This window comes from Callorhinchus milii, unplaced genomic scaffold (genome assembly GCF_018977255.1).
Source record: "Callorhinchus milii isolate IMCB2004 unplaced genomic scaffold, IMCB_Cmil_1.0 Scaffold2, whole genome shotgun sequence".
In the NCBI taxonomy this organism is placed as follows: Eukaryota; Metazoa; Chordata; class Chondrichthyes; order Chimaeriformes; family Callorhinchidae; genus Callorhinchus; species Callorhinchus milii.
Genome location: NW_024704743.1, coordinates 91,007,557 through 91,025,687, shown reverse-complemented (window position 1 = coordinate 91,025,687; position 18,131 = coordinate 91,007,557). Strand labels below are relative to the sequence as shown.

The 18,131-nt window shown below is 42.0% G+C and overlaps 1 protein-coding gene and 1 long non-coding RNA gene across 2 annotated transcripts in view; one reads left to right on the top strand and one right to left on the bottom strand.

The window, feature by feature from the left end:
• Positions 1 to 11,940, top strand: part of LOC103184960 (serine/threonine-protein kinase H1) — a 32,441-nt gene extending 20,501 nt beyond the window's left edge. The window contains exon 3 of the mRNA XM_007903226.2: positions 10,750 to 11,940. Coding sequence (XP_007901417.1) covers positions 10,750 to 11,058 — 309 coding nt within the window. The 3' untranslated portion in view covers positions 11,059 to 11,940. The remainder of the gene's footprint in view (positions 1 to 10,749) is intronic.
• Positions 11,941 to 14,105: 2,165 nt separating this feature from the next.
• LOC103184959 lies at positions 14,106 to 16,232 on the bottom strand. The gene is made up of 2 exons (XR_488595.2): positions 16,022 to 16,232; positions 14,106 to 14,426 (listed from the first exon to the last, which is right to left on the bottom strand). It is a non-coding gene; the product is annotated as an uncharacterized LOC103184959 (long non-coding RNA).
• Positions 16,233 to 18,131: the final 1,899 nt, after the last annotated feature.

The window sequence follows — 18,131 nt, the reverse complement described above, 5'->3', positions numbered from 1 at the left end:
CCCTTCATGTTGGACTCACCAACAAGTGGAAGCAGACAATTAATGTCTACCTTTTTGAATTCTTTCATAATGTTAATCACCTCTATCAGGTTCCCTCTCAATCATCTCATCTCCAGAGGGAAAAGCTCCAACCTGTTCTTGATTAATGATGTCCTTTTGATATTGTGGATTGTTGTACAATTTTACTTTCAATTTCGAAACAGTTGAATTAACTTGTGATAATTGTCAGACTTCCTCACAGCATTAATCCCATCGTTGTAATATCTTTTATTCTGCTCCTTTCATATTTTAGATACAATACTGAGAAGATACAGTGAAATAGCCTAAATACAGGTCCACAAACAGTTTCAGTTGTTGTTGTTGCTGTTGCCGTCTCCTATCACGTGGCAATGCCAAAAGACAATTCATTTTGTAAATTGTTTTTAATGAGAAAACAAAACACAAAATACTGCAGATGCTGGAAATCTGAAACAAAAACAGAAGTCGCTGGGAACACTCAGAGGGTCAGGCAGCATCTATGGAGAAAGAAAAGTGAGTTCAACATTTCGGGTCCATGACCCTTCATCGGAATTATATACATGTAAACTGTGTGGGGTTATGTATCCCTTCCTCATTCAAATTCATCCCCTTTTTAATGGGAGCCTTGTTTTCGATATTCAGAATTGGGATTCAAAACGCTAATTGCAATTTCCATTAGCTGAATTCCTGTTCTGAGTCGAGAGTACTTTAGGTAACCGGAATTTTAAAGTACAGTGTAGTTTTAGATGGATTTTGTTAGTATCCACGTTGCAGTTCACTGAAACATGGATTCTCATCTCTCTCAGCACCCACTTAACTGCTGAGCTGATCAGATTTCCGCAGTGGCAAATCCACTTTTACACAGCCTATTAAATGAAAAAGGTACGAATTAAGAAACTCATCTTTGGCTTTATTTTAACATTCCCCAAATTCCCTTATTTCACATCTTTTCCTCTTTTTGTGGGGGTGGGGCCTCATGATCTGATTGAAGAGGCTGGAATACACTGCATTGTTAGCTTCTCTTTGATAAATTTGTGACTTAATTGTCCTTATAAAATAGTTCGGACTTTCAATGTGATTACAGATGCTCTAAAGTTCAAAATTAATTGTTCCAAAGTGCTATTTTGCCACCACTCAAGGCACTTCTTATAAATAGATTTGCATTTCGCCTTGCGGGAGCTAAAGACAGCTCATCTGTCATTAAGGCAAATGAGACAGAACCTGGAAGCTCAAATACAAATGAAGCAAGGGTCACCCAAAGGCAGGTAGATATATATAGACAAAAGCTATTTATAAGAATGATTGCGTCTGCCCTGCAAAGAGAAGCAGTCTTATACCTATTCCAGCAGATGTGCTGAAGTACCTACTCTTAACCTATACCTCCAAAATGATGATGAAACAACAACTTGCATTTATATAGCACCCTTCATGCCAGACGGCGTCTCGGAAAAGGCCTAACCCACTGAATGGGTATCAAGTATGTATTGTGTATACATTTTGGTTGAGTCTAAAGGATTCTAGGTTTGGAAAAATGTGCTGAGAGTTTTGCTCCACTCTTGACTGAAGTCTTTTTCCCTTTTCCTAGAGTCTTAGGTGACGATGACTTAATTCTTGAGTAACTAATTTACTCACAAATATGACTTGAGCTTTGTGTCCCCAGTAAATGATGAATTCTTTAAAAGGATATTTTGCACAGAGCATTCCCAATTTCACATCTCGTAGATCTAATGGGAAGTCTAGGAGAAACATCTTCATGCACGCCCAATAATAATCCCTCCAAAAAACAAAACAAAAAAAATTGGTCATTTTCAATCCACAACTGTTTGTGGGACATTGCTGTGCGCAATTGGCTGCCGCGTTTCGCCCACAAATATACAGTCAATTCACTTTACAGCGTATTTGTGAAGCGCTTTGAGAAATCTAGAAGATGTGAAAAGCGCTATATCAAAATGCAAGGATTATTATTATTATTATTAACCATTTAACTATTAAACCTTCTGGAACATTCAATTGCTGCTTGAAATATACCAAGGCATTCTGAGGTGATAGTCGGTATATTTCAACACATTGCAAATGACACAAATGACACATTTTTGGCTTTTTCACTGTAATTATACTTTGATATTTAGGTTTTGTTCCCTATTCAATTACGTTTTTGTTGGCTGGAGGATCCAAGGACACGTCTGTTGCTCCTTAGAGAGCCATCTGAGTTACACAAAGTTGGACTACTGATGTGGAGAAATGTTTGTGTATATGCTGTCCTTTTGACAACCCGAGCCGCTCCCTCTGAAAATATTTTTACTCCTACCCCCCACACTCCGCTACTCCTACTCTGTCCTTCTCTCCCACTACCCTCCTTGCCTTCTCTCTCTCCTGGACCCTCTGCTCCAGCTTCAATATCCTCCACCAGGCCCATCATGGCTTCTGGCATTGGTTGTCCCAGAGTAGCCACCCCAACTGTCTACCATCCCTCCTCTCTCTCCCTCAAAATCCTCCTAGTTTACCGCAACTCAAAAGCCTCCTAGCTCCTTCCTCACCGATATCTCCTCTCCCCTCTCAATCCTGTCCCTCTGCACTCAAAACCTGCTCATAGTCGGTGATTTCAACTTCCACCTAAATTCCCCTTGCACCACCTCCTCGGATTTCACTGCCCTCCTCTCCTCCCTAAATCTCACCCTCCACATCAACTCGCCGACTCACAACCGTGGCTAGCCACTCGACCTCTTCATCACACATGGCCTTGACATTTCTGACCTGTCTATCATGGAAAAGGCCATCTCGGACCACTTCCTCATCTCCCTCTCCTCTCCCACATCCCCCTCCCCTCTTCCAAGCCTTCCACCATTCTTTTCCTGAGTCCCTCACAAAATCCCTCTCTTCCTCGGACCTCCTCTCAAGTGATCTTGATGCAGCCATCAAGCTGCTGAATGACTGTCTCTCCACAACCTTCAATTCCCTGGCTCCCTTGAAATCCAGGAATGCTTCCAAATCCACCTGCTCTCCCTGGTACAACAGTCATCTCCGCTCACTTAAAACCCAAACCTGGACGCTCGAGCGCAGATGGCCGAAATCCGGCCTCACTATTCACCGCCAGCTGTGGCTAAAGCACCTCCACACCTACCAACTCTTTCTTTCACAGGCCAAAACTAACCTCTACTCCAAAGTCATCCAGGAAGCCAAAAACAACCCAAGGACACTGTTTTCCACTGTCCATCACCTCCTTTGTGTACCCCCTCAAGTTCCCTCTACCTTAAAATCAAACTTCAAGTGTGAAGAGGTCCTAGAATTCTTCGCCTCAAATATCGAAAACATCTGCTTGGCTGCATCGTTTTCCCTCCCCATGTCCCCTTCCACGCTACCCAGACCATCCACATTGCCTTCTCCCTCCTCCATGGCTCCTGCCACTCCCCGCTCCTTACATTCCTTTGCCCCCATTTCTCCCTCCTCCCTCTCAACCACAATCACCTGGATGAAGGTCACCACCTGTGGCCTCGAACCCCTCCCCACCCAGCTGCTGGTCACTCGACCCCTCCTTTCCACTCTGCTGGCTGACACGGTCCACCAGTCTCTCTCCTCAGGCTCTGTTCCACTCCCCCTGAAAACTACTGTTTCACACCACTCCTCAAAAAACCCACCCTCGATCCCTCTAATCTCTCACACTACTATCCCATTTCTAACCTACCCTTCCTTGCCAAAGTCCTGGATCGCATTATTGCAGGTCAACTTTGGTTACACCTCTCCCTCCACTCCCTCCTCAACCTCCTGCAGTCTGGGTTTCGCCCTGCACACAGCACAGAGACAGCACTTTTCAAAGTCACAAACAACGTCCTCTCTATCTGTGACCAGGGCTCCCTCTGCTTCCTCGTTCTCCTGGATCTCTCTGCCCCGTTCGACACAGTCCACCTCCTCCTCTCCTCCCTCATCCAGCTTAGTGGGACCGCACTCACATGGTTCGAGTCCTACTTAACCAACTGCCTCCATTTCATCTCTGCAAATGGTTTCTTCACTCACTGTCAGAGGATCGATTTCAAGATCCTCATCCTCACCTACAAGGCCATTCACGGCCTCGCTCCCTCCTACTTCTCCGACCTACTATCCCCCTACCTACCTGCCCGTACCCTCCCTTCCTCTGGCTCCGGTCTGCTCCACATCTCCCGCCCCAACCGCCCTACCATCGGTGGCCGGGCCTTCAGCCTCTCAGCCCCGAGGCTCTGGAACTCTATCCCCCAGTGCCTTCGCTGCCTCCTCCCTTTCCTCCTTCAAGGCCGGTCTCAAGACCTTTCTCTTTGACCGTGCCTTCAGCTCCCCTCTCGACTCTCTACCCCCTCCTCGCCCCCTCCCTTCCCTTCCCCTCACCCTGACCATTTCCCCCCTGCTCGGGTCCTGACCCAACTTTACAGCGCCTTGGGACGTCCTCCCGACATGAAAGGTGCTTATAAATGGAATCTTGTTGTTGTTGTTGCCGCCCTGTCACCTGTGGGATACCCCAGGGCTCCATCCTTGGCCCTCTTCTTTTCCTTATCTATATGCTCCCTCTGAGTGATACCATCCACAGACACGGGGTAAACTTCCATGTATATGGATGACACACTGGGATTACATTTTGCCTCCTCCAGCATCGACTCCAGGTCCGCCGATGTTCAATCAGCTTTTCTGGCAGACATCAGGGCCTAGATGAGTGCAAACTTCCTGCAGCTGAATGTGGACAACGTGGAAACTATACTTTGGCTCCCATCAACGTCTTCACTCCTGCGGATCTAAACTCCTCAACTTCCCTGGGCTCTCCTTCAGACTCACCGAACCAGTATGCAATCTAGGAGTCCAGTTCATCCCCCATCTGTCCTTTTTCCCCCACATCTGGTCCCTGACCAGGACCGCCTTCCTCCACCTTCGCCACATTGTCCGCCTGCGACCGTATCTTCCCCAAATGCAGCCGAAACCCTCATCCATTTATTAGTCACCTCCCACCTGGATTACTCAAATGCACTCTTCGCCGGTCTCCCCAGCTCCACTATTCAAAAATTCCAGCTCATTCAGAACTCTGCTGCCCACATACTGACCCGGACCAAACTCTGTACCCACATCTCACCAGTTCTGACCAGGCTCCACTGGCAGATCGACAGATCGACTTCAAGGTCCTCACACGTGTTCAAATCCATTCACTCCCTGGCACCTCCCTATCTCTCCGACCTCCTCAATTCCCAATCTACCACCCGGCGCCTCCACTCGACTGCCACCTGCCTCCTGCTTGTCCCTCATACCCTCCGCTCCACCATTGGAGGTTGCACTTTCAGCCACTATGCCCCAAAACTGTGGAACACTCTCCCTCAATCCCTCCGCCTTGATCCCTCTCTCCCCCTTTTTCAAGTCCCTCCTGAAAACCTTCCATTTCGACCATGCCTACAGTCACCTCCCCCCCTCCCCCACCTCAGGCTCGGAATCAGGCTCCACCACTGTTAAGAGCTCTGAGATGCTACCCTGCGTGGAGGCACTATGTAGGTGTAAGTTGTAGTTGACACAATATTGGAGCTTCCTTATGAGACCGATATGGAGAGTATATGAGACCATGCAAATCTGAGCAAAACGTTGGCATTTGTACCACAATTAATATAATGTGCAAATGTTAGAATTATATGAATACAACACTTATATGAGAAAACTTGATGGATATTTGAGGGAGAACTGAATAGAGGGGTATAGGTGAAGGCAAGAGGAAGGGTGGGGCGTGTAAGTGCTGGCACAGACTACTTGGACTGAAAGATTTACTTCTGTACCATATCATTCATGTAATTTTATGTAATATGGAGGAGATCATCCAACAAATTGATCCCAAAACCTGGTGCTAGTTATTCCATTGTAACCCAATTCTCTATAGAATCATAGGAATTACAGTGTTGAAGTAAGGTTTTCAGAGGCATTTTGACAGTGGTTTTAAATTGAAATACCTATAGACTCTTAATGGTATTATTCTGAAAATCCCGGTGCTTTGAAATACAGCCAGTCAATCTTCTGTAGGTGGTAAGAGGATGCAAGTTGGAAAGGTTGAAAAAATTCATGTTATATGCATTCCATTAGATAAGTGGGGTCAATACTGTTCTGTAAAAGTGTAACTGTGCTGAACAAACAGCACTTGCACATACACTGGAGTACTTTTAAGTAACATTTCTCATGCGTTTAAAGCAAAAAAGCGCTGATCCTTCTGTAGTGTATAGCAAATCCCAGCTGTGAAATCATAGAATTATACAGCACAGGAGGAGGCATTTGGTCCATCGTGTCTGTGCCGTCTCTTTGAAAGAGTTATCCAAATTAATCTCACTCCCCCGCTCTCTCCCCATAGCCTTGCAAATTTGTCCTCACCAAATATCTATCTACATTTCTCTTGAAAGTTGTTATCGAATCGGCTTCCACCACCCTTTCAGGCAATGCATTCCAGATACAAACTGTGTGAAAAAAATTCTCCACATCTCCATTCTGGTTCTTTTGATAACTATCTTAAATCTGTGTCCTTCGGTTACCGTTCCAACCACCAATGGAAACAGTTTCTCCCTGTTCATTTTATCGAATCCCTTCATAATTTTGAACACCTTTGTTAAATCTCCCCTTAACCTTCTCTTCTCTAAGGAGAACAATTCTAGCTTCTCTAGCTCTCAACATAACACATAACATAAGTCCCTCATTCCTGGTACCATCCTGGTAAATCTCCTTTGCATCCTCTGAAAGGTCTTGATATCCTTCCTAAGGTATGGTGCCCAGAACTGAACACAGTACTCTCTAGCTGAGGCCTAACCAGTGTTTTATAAAGGTTCATCATAACCTCCTTGCTTTTGTATTCTATGCCCCTATTTCTAAAGCAGAGTGTTCCGTATGCTTTTTTAACAGCTTTATCTACCTATCCAGCCATCTTCAAAGATTTGCTTATGTGAATCCCCAGGTCTCTCTGTTCCATTGTACGATCTTGCTTACATTGCCTCTCCTCATTCTTCCTCCCAAAATGCATAATTTCGAATTTCTCCGCAGTAAATTTCATCTGCCATGTGTCTGCCCATTTCACCAGTCTGTCTAAGTCTTCCTGCAGTCTGCTACTATCCTCCTCACCGTTTACTACTTTTCCTAGCTTTGTATCATCTGCAAACTTGGAAATTGTTTTTGAATTATACCCAGGTCCAGGTCATGTATATAGATTACAAACAGCAGTGGTCTTACTATCGAACCCTGGGGGACAGCACTGTATACTTTGATCAACCTTTTATTCTTTATATGCTTATAAAATACTTTAGGGTTCCTTTTGATGTTACCCACTAATCTTTTTCATACTGTTTTGACCAAATCTGTTCAAGACTGTATCATTTAAGCCACCACAGAAACGATAAAGAGATAAGAGCCATATCCACAGACAGGTATTGTTTTACCTTCTTGTTATCAGTATCATCTAGCTTTGGTTTATGTCTGTGTATGTTCTCTGTGTATTGTTTGCGTGCAGACAGTGAAATCTGCACTTAGTGAAGTATACTTGCATTTGTCAATTTCATGCCCTGGTGGATTTTAATGATAAAGTGAGAGATGAAGGAGAAATCTGATCCTGGCAAGTCTAATGTGACAGATGACCCTTGTCCACAAAAGGAAAGATTAATTTGTACAAGTGTTCACAGGGACACAGGAAGGTTGACAGTACCTCTTTGTCTTAAGAATATGTTATTGTTTATACATGGTTTGTGCCTGGTGTCCTTTTTTGAGTTATTTATCTATGGACTAATAATGCTATTCTTGACCTTGACATTGGTTTCAAACTTTAAATGGACAAAATGTTATGAATAAATTGAGCTATCTATTGAGCACTCTGACATGGATTACATCAATACCAACAACAACAAAATTATATTTATAGAGCGCCTTTCAAGTCAGGAGGACGTCCCAAAGCGCTGAACAGTCAGGTGTCGGGGCCCGAGCATTGGGGAGGGGTGTGGTGTAGGGGTGAGGGAAGACAGAGAGGTGGGAGGGAGACCAAAGGCAAGGTCTTGAGACTGACCTTGAAGGAGGCGAGGGAGGAAGCGAGGTGAAGGGACTGTGGGATGGAGTTCCAGAGTGTGGGGGAAGAGAGACTGAAAGCCCGGCCACCGATGGTAGAGCTGGTCGGGCGGGAGACATGGAGCAGTCCGGAGCCCGCTGAACGGAGGGAGCGGGCAGGTTGGTAGTATTAGTATTATTAGTATAATAATAATAATAAAATATAATAATAAACATATAATAATAAAATTCATAATCTTTGCATTTGATACAACACTTATTTCAAAACATCTTTGTTTAGTTTACTGTAAGGTTAAGATTTACTATAAGGTACTGTGATTGTGTAAGCAAACGCAGCAAATAATCTGCATGCAGATATATCCCAAAACAAGCCATGGAGTGAATGACCAATTTTTTTTCAATCTGAGGGATTGTTAGCCAGGAATAGTTTTAGGGAATGAGATTTTTCTTCATTAAATGTCACAGCTCAAGAGTTTCAGTCCCTGTTGCAATCTGGTACCAAAATCTCACTGTAGGAAATTTTGGGAGGAGCAGAGAAAAATGAACAGCAAAGGATTTTGGTTCTCATGCTTAACCTTAGCTTTTTTGCAGAGTAACCCAAGCCTGAATTCCCACCTAGTCTTAGCCCATAAAGCCATTATGTCTTGAAATATGATGGTGCAGAATTTGGAAGATGATTTTCCTCAGTTTTAAAATTTAAAATTCTATATCATCTTACATTTTCAGACAAGTTTTAAAGGCTGAAACCATAAGCAATTTTGGGCCTCTTGTCCTTAAATATGCCATTGTTTTCCAATCATTTCCCAGAAGTGTCCACAATTCCTTGAAATCATATGATTCCTGTAATTGTTGCATGAGTAAATCCCTGGTTGGGAGCAAATTGGTGCAAAGTGCTAAGAAATCAAATCATATACAGTGACTGTAAAGGCAGTGTCTACATTTGGATAGTTTATCACTTAGAATTTATTTCGTAACTAATTACATAGACCAAGTCATATGATCGGCCAGTACATGTAGCTGCTGATTTTTGTGAGACAATGTAGATCTATGTGGTGGGCAATGATGTGGAGTATGAATGTGGCCATTGTACACTCTGATAAACAGTAGAGACATTGTGGATGTATTGTGTAAGAGGAGGAGATTAGCATACATGTTTAGTGTGTCAACAATGCATTGTGTTATGCAGAGGTTTTCACAGTAGACCCCTTGTAAGAGTCTACAATAGCATCTGAAAAGGTTTTTAGCTGCTTCACTTCTGCTTGACAATCTGCCTAAATACCAAATATCTGAGATATAATAGCATTTCCGCCAGGGCAGCTCCCCCCCCACCACACACACACACACCTGGCCTGGCCTACAATCCCCAGATAACATTGGTCATTCATTTCATGGATGTCAGTAGGACATTGCTGTGCGCAAATGGCTGCCACGGGTACCTACATGATACACTTTACAGTCAATCCTGTGATGTGCTTTGAAATGTCCTCAAATTTTATTATTATGAAGCACAGAGCCCCAGGACCAGCCCGGCTGAGTTTATATTGTAGCCAGTGTTGTGAGGCTGTGTGTATTACAGAGGTTTCCCTGTAAAAAATACAGTTTATATCAGGAATATTTTTCCAATGGCTGTGTAGCCACCATAGTGTTCTTTAGACACCATTGTGTGATACGTACCATAGCAATGGAAGTGACAAAATGAAATTCTAATCAGACAAGACTGTCATCTGAATCCCATTTGGTCTTGTGTTCTTTTTAACGTTTTACAAATGATAATAATCCTTGCTTTAGGTATAAAGCTTTATCGAGTCATCAAGATGTCTGATTGCCTTCTTGGGAATTATTGTCAAGTCTAATGACTGTATTTTATAGGCGAACACGGCAGCTAATTTGCACCCAGAAATATCTCACAAACGGCCATCAAGTGAATAACCAAATTTATTCTGGGGAATTGTTGGCCAGACCAACAGGAGAAACTCCCTTCTCTTGTTGAATAGTGGCATGGGATCTAAATGTAGAATGTAGTCCTCATTTGTTTCCTATCATAAATACCAGAGTGGGAAAAATATATACTGAACCTGATGACTCAATAAGAAGTGTGCCATTTGATTGTGGCCATGGCTGTTACCTCACAGTTCATAATCTACCAGCCATACACTACCTTTACATTGTCACACCATCCAAATCAGTGTACTTCTAAATCATTGAGAACCATTATGAAATCAACTTATGACTGAGGATTAATCAAAATGTGTTATTTCAGTTCTAACTAATCCTCACATCTGATATACCGCTTTTTATGTTGGGAGAGTGTCTTAAAGTGCTTCACATGATATATTGTAAAGTTTAGTTTCTCTGTTTTGTAAGTGTATGACAGAGATTATGCAAGTTGGTCAAAAGATTTGGGTAACTTAGTTTCCTTGGCAAATATTTCCCGTTTTTTAGCCAATTTGGCAATAAATTCCACAATTCCAGGCGCAAACTAGCTTATTAGCACATCTTCCAGTTACAAATACCAAATTTCAACCTCAGTGTGTGTTACTAGTACCACAAATGATCTCAAAACTAAATACGTACAAATTAAATGAGAATTAGAAGCCTTCCATTAAATCCAGACTTGGTGATGTGCTATATTTCCTTATACATCATATGGTCTTGAGTCAAATTCTACATTGACTCTGATTTTTATCTCTTGCCCTTCCATTTCAGCCCTGGTCGAACGTGTCTAACCTTGCCAAGGACTTCATTGACAGGCTTCTCACCACGGACCCCAGTGAGAGAATGGCAGCCATGCAAGCTCTGAAACATCCATGGATTGTGACGATGGCTGCGTCATCTTCTATGAAAAACCTGCACCGCTCCATCTCGCAGAACCTGATGAGGCGCACGTCATCCCGCTGTCAAAGCTCTAAATCAGCTCAATCCACCAAGTCCAGCCGCTCCAGCAAGTCACGTCGTTTACGAGAGAAAGAAATCCTGGAGTTTAACCTGCGGTACCCACACCACGGTGACCTGTAGCAAGGAACTAGTGACTATTGAGATTTTCTGAATTGCAGAAGTGGTGCAGAGGTCTGCTGAACTCTTTACACAAGTGGTGGGTCCAAGCCTTTAATTGCTTTCAAACGGCTTCTCCGTATCTTCACAAGGTTGTGTCGGGATTCCACTTAATAATCGTTCACACTGGTCAATTTGTCAGTAATGAGAGGGCACACATTTAAGATAATCACAGAGGAATGAAAGGCGAGGCTGGAAATCATTTCTTTACCCAGAAGGTGGGTGTAATATGGAAAGGAAGTCTTTGCCACAAATAGTTGCTGAAGCAAATTCCATAAATTATTTTAAATTAAAAGGAATTAGTAAGTTACTTGAATAAAAACTATTAAATGGTTGGAGAAGCAAATAGGTGAACATGAATTACACAATGTGCTGGGGGCAGAACCCTACGCCCTCCCCACCCCCCACTCTATTCTCTATCTTCATGTGCTGAAGCCAGGTTACGTTTTCATCTAATGACTCGTGGGTTGATGTAATGGCTCGTGCATTGATTTAGCTATAATCACTTCCAGACTAGACTATTCAAATACCCTGCTTCCAACTCCTCTCTAAACAAATTGCAGACCATCCAGAACTCTGCAGCCTCTGTCCTACTCTGTAACAGACTGTGAGCCCAGCCTTGCTCAGCTCAATGATTCTGCATCCTCACATTCAGATGCCTCCACAGCCTCAGCCCACTCTACCTCTGCAATCTTCCTCAACCGTACAACCTAGCCTCTCCCTTCACTCAGGGAACTGGCCTGCTGCTTGTCCCCTGCCTGACATGCTGTGATGATGGGTGAGCTTTCAACTATTCTACAAAATATACAGTCAATTCATTTTACAGTATATTCTGTAAAACGCTTCGAAGTGCCTCGACCACCTGATAAGGTGCTACATCAAATGCAAGGATTATTATTAGTAGTATTCTACAGCTGCTCTCTGGAATTCTGTTTTGCATCCCTCTGACTCGCCCCCCCTCTCCCTTGACCTTTCAACTGGGCTTTTCATTATCTTTCCCCTCTCTCTCTGCCCCCCCACCATCCTCCCTCACCCCAACTCAGGTTCCCGGTGAGCTCTGTGAAGTGCTTTGAGACCTCAATGCACAAAACCAAAACCTGCGATTGCAAAAACACACATTTCAGAAATAAAAGGGTTGGCATTTTCAGCCATGTTAAACACTGTGAGAATGCAGAACATGGCCACTGTTAGATGAGTCTTGATAAATATCTGAACTCTGAGGATTAACAGCACTAAGGCATAAAAAATCCGTTGCTGAACTATAATGTGAATGTGAAATCCCAATGGTGCAAGATAACCCAAAGGAGTAATACTGAGCAGAGTGTTTACCCACGTCTGTCAAAGCTGGGTATGCACCGGATAGTTTAATCATGTTGAAAGCATTTAAAATAGATGTTCTTTACTGAAAAATATTTGCTAAATTGCTCCAACATTACAGTTTTTGTGATCTTGTCTTAAGTCACAGAATAATGCAGATACAGTGATTTCCCTACACAACAGAAGCATTTACAGAGTTATTTTATTTTGATGAACTCACAAGTGCAATCCAGCACTGACCGGAAATTGAAGGACTGTTTCAACTGTCTATAGGGTAATACAATCATAAAATGCCGTAGACTTAATAAATACATTGTTAGTCATCAAATCATTACCATCAAAATTCAAGCGTGATTGAAGAATTGGTGTACATGTGTATGCAATGTAATGTAAACCACTTTTGTAACAACCCACAACTCTCATTCTTTCATCTTTCCTGAATACCCGAGTACAATATTAAAAGGTTATGCTTTCAGAACGGTGGAATAGTGTTGGCGCTGCAATATGTTCAGCAATACACTGTGATACCTCAGCATTTGCTTGCAGTACAGAGGAATTTTTACCTTAAGATTTATTTTTTAATGTATTGGTGACATGAGGAAGGAAATATACAGGCGGATCAAGACTATTGTAAAAAATTGGTAGTTTGAAGAACATGCCGAATTTGATAAATCCTGTATCACAAAAAATGAACGAAGCAGTTATTAAATGGAACAAATTAGTTGAAATTATTGAATATTGCAGTTTTATATTTGTGTGACTCAGGTTAATCTCATTAATGTATCAGTGGTAGCACTCTCACCTGTGAATCAGAAGGTTGTGGGTCCAAGCACCATGTCGGGACTTGAAATCACATTGTCTAAGATGACAATACAATGCAACGATAGGGGGTGTTGTATTCTCAGAGATGCTGCCCTTTGGATGAAGCATCAAACCAAGGTCCCGTCTGCCTGTTCAAGTGGAAGTTAAAGATTCGGAAAGCGTCTTGGCCAAGGATCCCTAAATGGTTGGGAGCTGAAAAGGTGGGGAGGGGAAAGATGACCGAATGTACGGTCAAAGAGGTAAGTCTTGAGATGGACTTTGAACATGGGGAGTGAGGGAGGATGTGATGCAGAGGGCAAGTCGGAGGGTCTTTGTAATGATATTATGTGCCTTGTGTAAACTAGGTATGAATGTGTGTATGTTATCTGTCATGTGTAAAGCATGACACATAATACACATTGGTATAAAATAAATTACAGGTGCCTTTAGTTATATAATTCACAACCATTGAATCAGGTTGGTTGTGAATTACATAATTAAGCAATTCGCTCCATGCACATATGTTTACACACAATGTGTGATACCCTGCACTTGCATATGTTTTACACATGACTTTGAACTCACAGTCGACTCTTAACATTCCCAACACAGCTCTGGGAGTTCGCTGCATTGTTGTAGGTGTCAATTTTTTGAATGAGACATTAAAGAGGTCCTTTATGCCTATTCAGGATGTTAAAGATCCCATAGCACTACTCGAAAAGAGAAGGGAGTTTCTCCCGGTGTCCTGGCCGACAATTCATTCACTTCATGGTTGATGCGGAAATATTGCTGTACGCAAATTGGTGTTACATTCACCTGTAAAAACACAGTCACTTTACAGTAAATCCTTGTGAAGCGATCTGAGATGATGTAATAAGACCCAATATCAAATGCAAGGATTATTATTTTTATTTGTGCTCACGTATGACAAAGTTTGACCACTCCAGTAAATGCTGTGTGCTCAGTAACTGAATGATGAAGTAAACATGAGCTCCCCCCAGTGGTAGTTATTTTCAACCCTGTCATTGTCAATTTCACTTTTCACTTGTTTTCACTCTCTTCATCACTGCCTTTAGTTTCATCCTCAGACATTCCAGGCCAGTAAAGAATAATAATTATGTTCTTTGTTTGCTTTGCTTGTTGATGTCTCCAGGAGCTTTATGAAAGGCAGGAAAAGTTTCAGGTAACCTCAATGGTTTCTTTTCCTCTTACACCTAAAGGGAGAAAGGGAAGTACACCATTTTTATACAGTACACTAATAATAATCTTTGCATTTGATATAGCACTTATCACATCTTTGAGATGTCTCAAAGCTCTTCACAGAATATATTGTAAAGTGATTTTTTGTTGTTGAAGGAATTATTACTCCCGGAAAAGTGATCCGCCATTCGACTAACAACGGTTCCTACCTATTGTTAGGTGAACAAAAGCATGTAGAGTACAGAAACTTGCCCAACATTTCCCCTGGCAGGAAACGAACCTAGGTCTCTCACTTGCGAGGTGAGCGCTCTAACCACTGAGCTACAGGACTTCACAATACAATTCATATTTATCTAACATCTTTCACATCCGGGGTGGTGGTGGGGGGGGCATCTCAAATTACTTGACAATGCTGGATCATTACCTGAGCTGGGGGGAAAAGCCGACGAGGGTGGGGAGAGGAAAGGTGACCAAAAGCATGCTCAAAGAGGTACGTTTTCAGATGTGCCTTGCACAAGAGGAGGGATCGAGTGAGCCAGAACAACTCCTTGACGAAATTCCAGCAAGGCCAATATACCAATATAATTATAGTGCCTATAACCAACTTTTCTCAGAACTCATCACAGTAATTATTTTGAAGTGTAGCAATTGTATCCTCAGGTAAACATAGGGGCCATTTTGCATACAGCAAAGTCTTACAGGCTAATTTACTTTCTCATTTCTAATTGTGTTATGGGATCTTTAAGATCCACTTGAAGAGCAGATGGGGTGGGGTCTGGGGGGGGGGCAAAATTTAACATCTCATTGGAGGAACAGCAACTCCAATAATCAGTACCCATAAGGTATACATTGCAAATTGGGTTTTGAAAAGATAAACAGCTTTAGGAAGTTCTCAGGAATTAAACCTCTTTGATGTTTGAAACTTTAATTGAAACACTTCAAAAAATGTTTCAAAAGTTAAACCAATATTTTGCCAAAATCAAACCAGGTGAAACTCAACATAGTGAAGATCAGCACTTGGCTCAGTCTGAACTAACAAAATCACTTGAGTTTGGATTTCTGGGTAAATTCTGTGCCCTTCAGGTTGACATTGTATTTAGTCTGCCAACTCTCTTTCAATAATCTGAGCTGTGCTCTGCTCCAAATGTTGATAGCAATGCAATGCCAGAACTATTAAGGGCTGTCAAGTTTCCAAATATATTTTCTTACGATATCTGGCTGCTATGTACGTTGCTCTAGTGCCACAAAGAGGAACAAATAAGATACAAGTCAGGATAATTTCATTATTTTAATGCAGGTATAATAAATATGTTTTTTTTAAAAAACGCAATGCTTTGGAGTAAATGCACATTAGAGATAATCATGTTATGCTTGTTCATAGATTTGTTTATCAGAACAGTCACTATTTGTGAAGCACTTTGAGACATTTCAATACTATAAAAAGACCAGCTCTTTCTAAATTGCCGTAAGAATAGTTAAGATAGCAGAAAGCCACTAATTGCTCTCATATTATTCTACTCTCGTTCTCCAGGCGACAGCCAGGATACACAATGTAACCCATTGAACGGTGACTCATTAGTTGAATGTGCAAATATTCAATCGTACTTACTTATCAGTCTGAATACAAACCAGGGTAGCCACTGAATCCCAGATACAGAGGGTGTGTTCACAAATCTACCAGCTGTCATCCCAAGCCTCAGTGTTTTCTCATGAGGCTTGTGAATAATGTTTGCCTTCAGTGTTGTGGAGAGACCTTTGCTCTGTATCTTAACAACATGCCAGCTCTTGAAGTCCAGTGTTGTGTATCAGGCTTAATGGACACTAACAAACAAAGATAAGAATATAAGAAACAAAGATCCTTCTATAAGAGACTTTGGCAAACAGCCGAGGCCATCGTGAGACTGATTCCACCTTCTCCAGGGTGCAGAGTGAATTTTCAGTATAGGTTGGGTCATCCCTGTATCCCTGCAACCATTTTTCCAGGTTACAGAAGGAATGAGCAATCCCCTGTGTATTATTACATAACTAAAAGAACACAGGGCCACAGAAGGAGGGCTGTCACTCCTTAAGAACTCTCACAAAATGCATGAGAGAGATATTCTCTTCCTCACTCTCAGGACCTTCCATTTTCTGCATCAGGAATCGAAAGGAAAATCTAATTGTAAAAATGTACAGATTTATAACATAATGATAATAATTAAATCAAAGATACGATTCCTGTTAGAGGAATTTAACCAAAAGTCCTTGAACCTCTAAACCTCGCTGTTTCTAATAAAAAGTCTCATGATTTCCTCACACTTATAAAATATAAAACATCAACGAAACAATTGTAATGTGCATGTGGGCGTCAAGGGACTCTCTCAGAGCTGAACAGATTCTCTTTAGTGTTATCATGTTTTATGAATATTACCAGACCATCCAGATCGTCTTTCCCATTGATCAAACAAGGATCAGTGTTGATGGTAACTGTGGAGATGGACCTTCCTCCTTTCATCCAAGGCTGGAGTGGATGAATGATTACTTGAGGGAAATAAAGGATAGAAAAGCAAATTAATGCAACAGGAATTACTGATAATATACTGGTGAAAGGATTTTTATTTGTTGGCATATGTGAAGATGACCTTAAATGCAGTTGATTCCAGACAAAGCTCTGGATCAGGTCAATCTGGTTGCAGCTTCTTGGGAAATCATTAGTGTCTTCTATGATAGTAAAATAGTACAATTTACTTAGCCTTCCTACTTGAAGATTGAGATTTCTGTATACCAGGCAAATGCACTTTAGTATAATCTTTAGAGATGGTAAAGATAGTTACTGTATATGGGAAGTAGACTTGAGGAAGTTGGAACAATAGGCTGCATGGAATGATGGTTTGGACATACAACTTCTTGCAATTATATAGCCCCCTTCATGTAGGATAACATCTCAGAGCACTTCACAGTGGCGGGGTTGGGTACCAAGCTAGGGAGAAGTGGGAGGTGACCATCAATGCGATCTAAGAGGTCGCTATTAAATCTTAGGATTTAAAAACAGATAGGAGGTGAGTTGTGGGAATAGAGGCAGGAAGATCCAGAGGTTTGGGAGGTGTAGTGACTGAAAGCTCAGTTACAGATGGTAGCCGGAGGGGTCAGGGAATGCACTGTGTTAGCTTTTAATGCAGAGAAAGTCTCACTGCAGACTGTGGAGTACTTCTGGTGAGTTGATGGTCATTCTGAAGGGAAGTATTCACAAAGAGTATGTTAGGAAGGGTTTACCACTGATTGGTAGACAGAGGTTCAACAACCAAAACAATAACTTGCATTTATATAGCCCCCTCCATGCAGGGCAGCGTCTCTGGTGTTTACGCATAGAATAACTGGAGCCTTAATGTCCATTAGCATGTTTGAGGTTATTTTTGTTATCTCTATTGGAAAAAGATTAGAATTTAGTCCAACAGGTTACAAGGAAGACTTGTTGAGCTCAGCACACTGTACTCCTTTAAGAAACAGCCTGATTGTGGGGTGGATATACTGGAAAGATAAGATGAAATGGGCAAAGAGCCTTCTTCATTTGAACCTCTCTTGTACTTTTCAGAACACAAGAGTTATCAAAAATCACATCCTTTAGATTGCACTGATGAATTCCTTGGGGGCGAAGGACATCTAGTTTGGATGCTTGCTCCTTGTGCCCTTGAACTATTAATTCTAAGGGATCTATCTTCTTTCGGCTTCTCATAAAACAG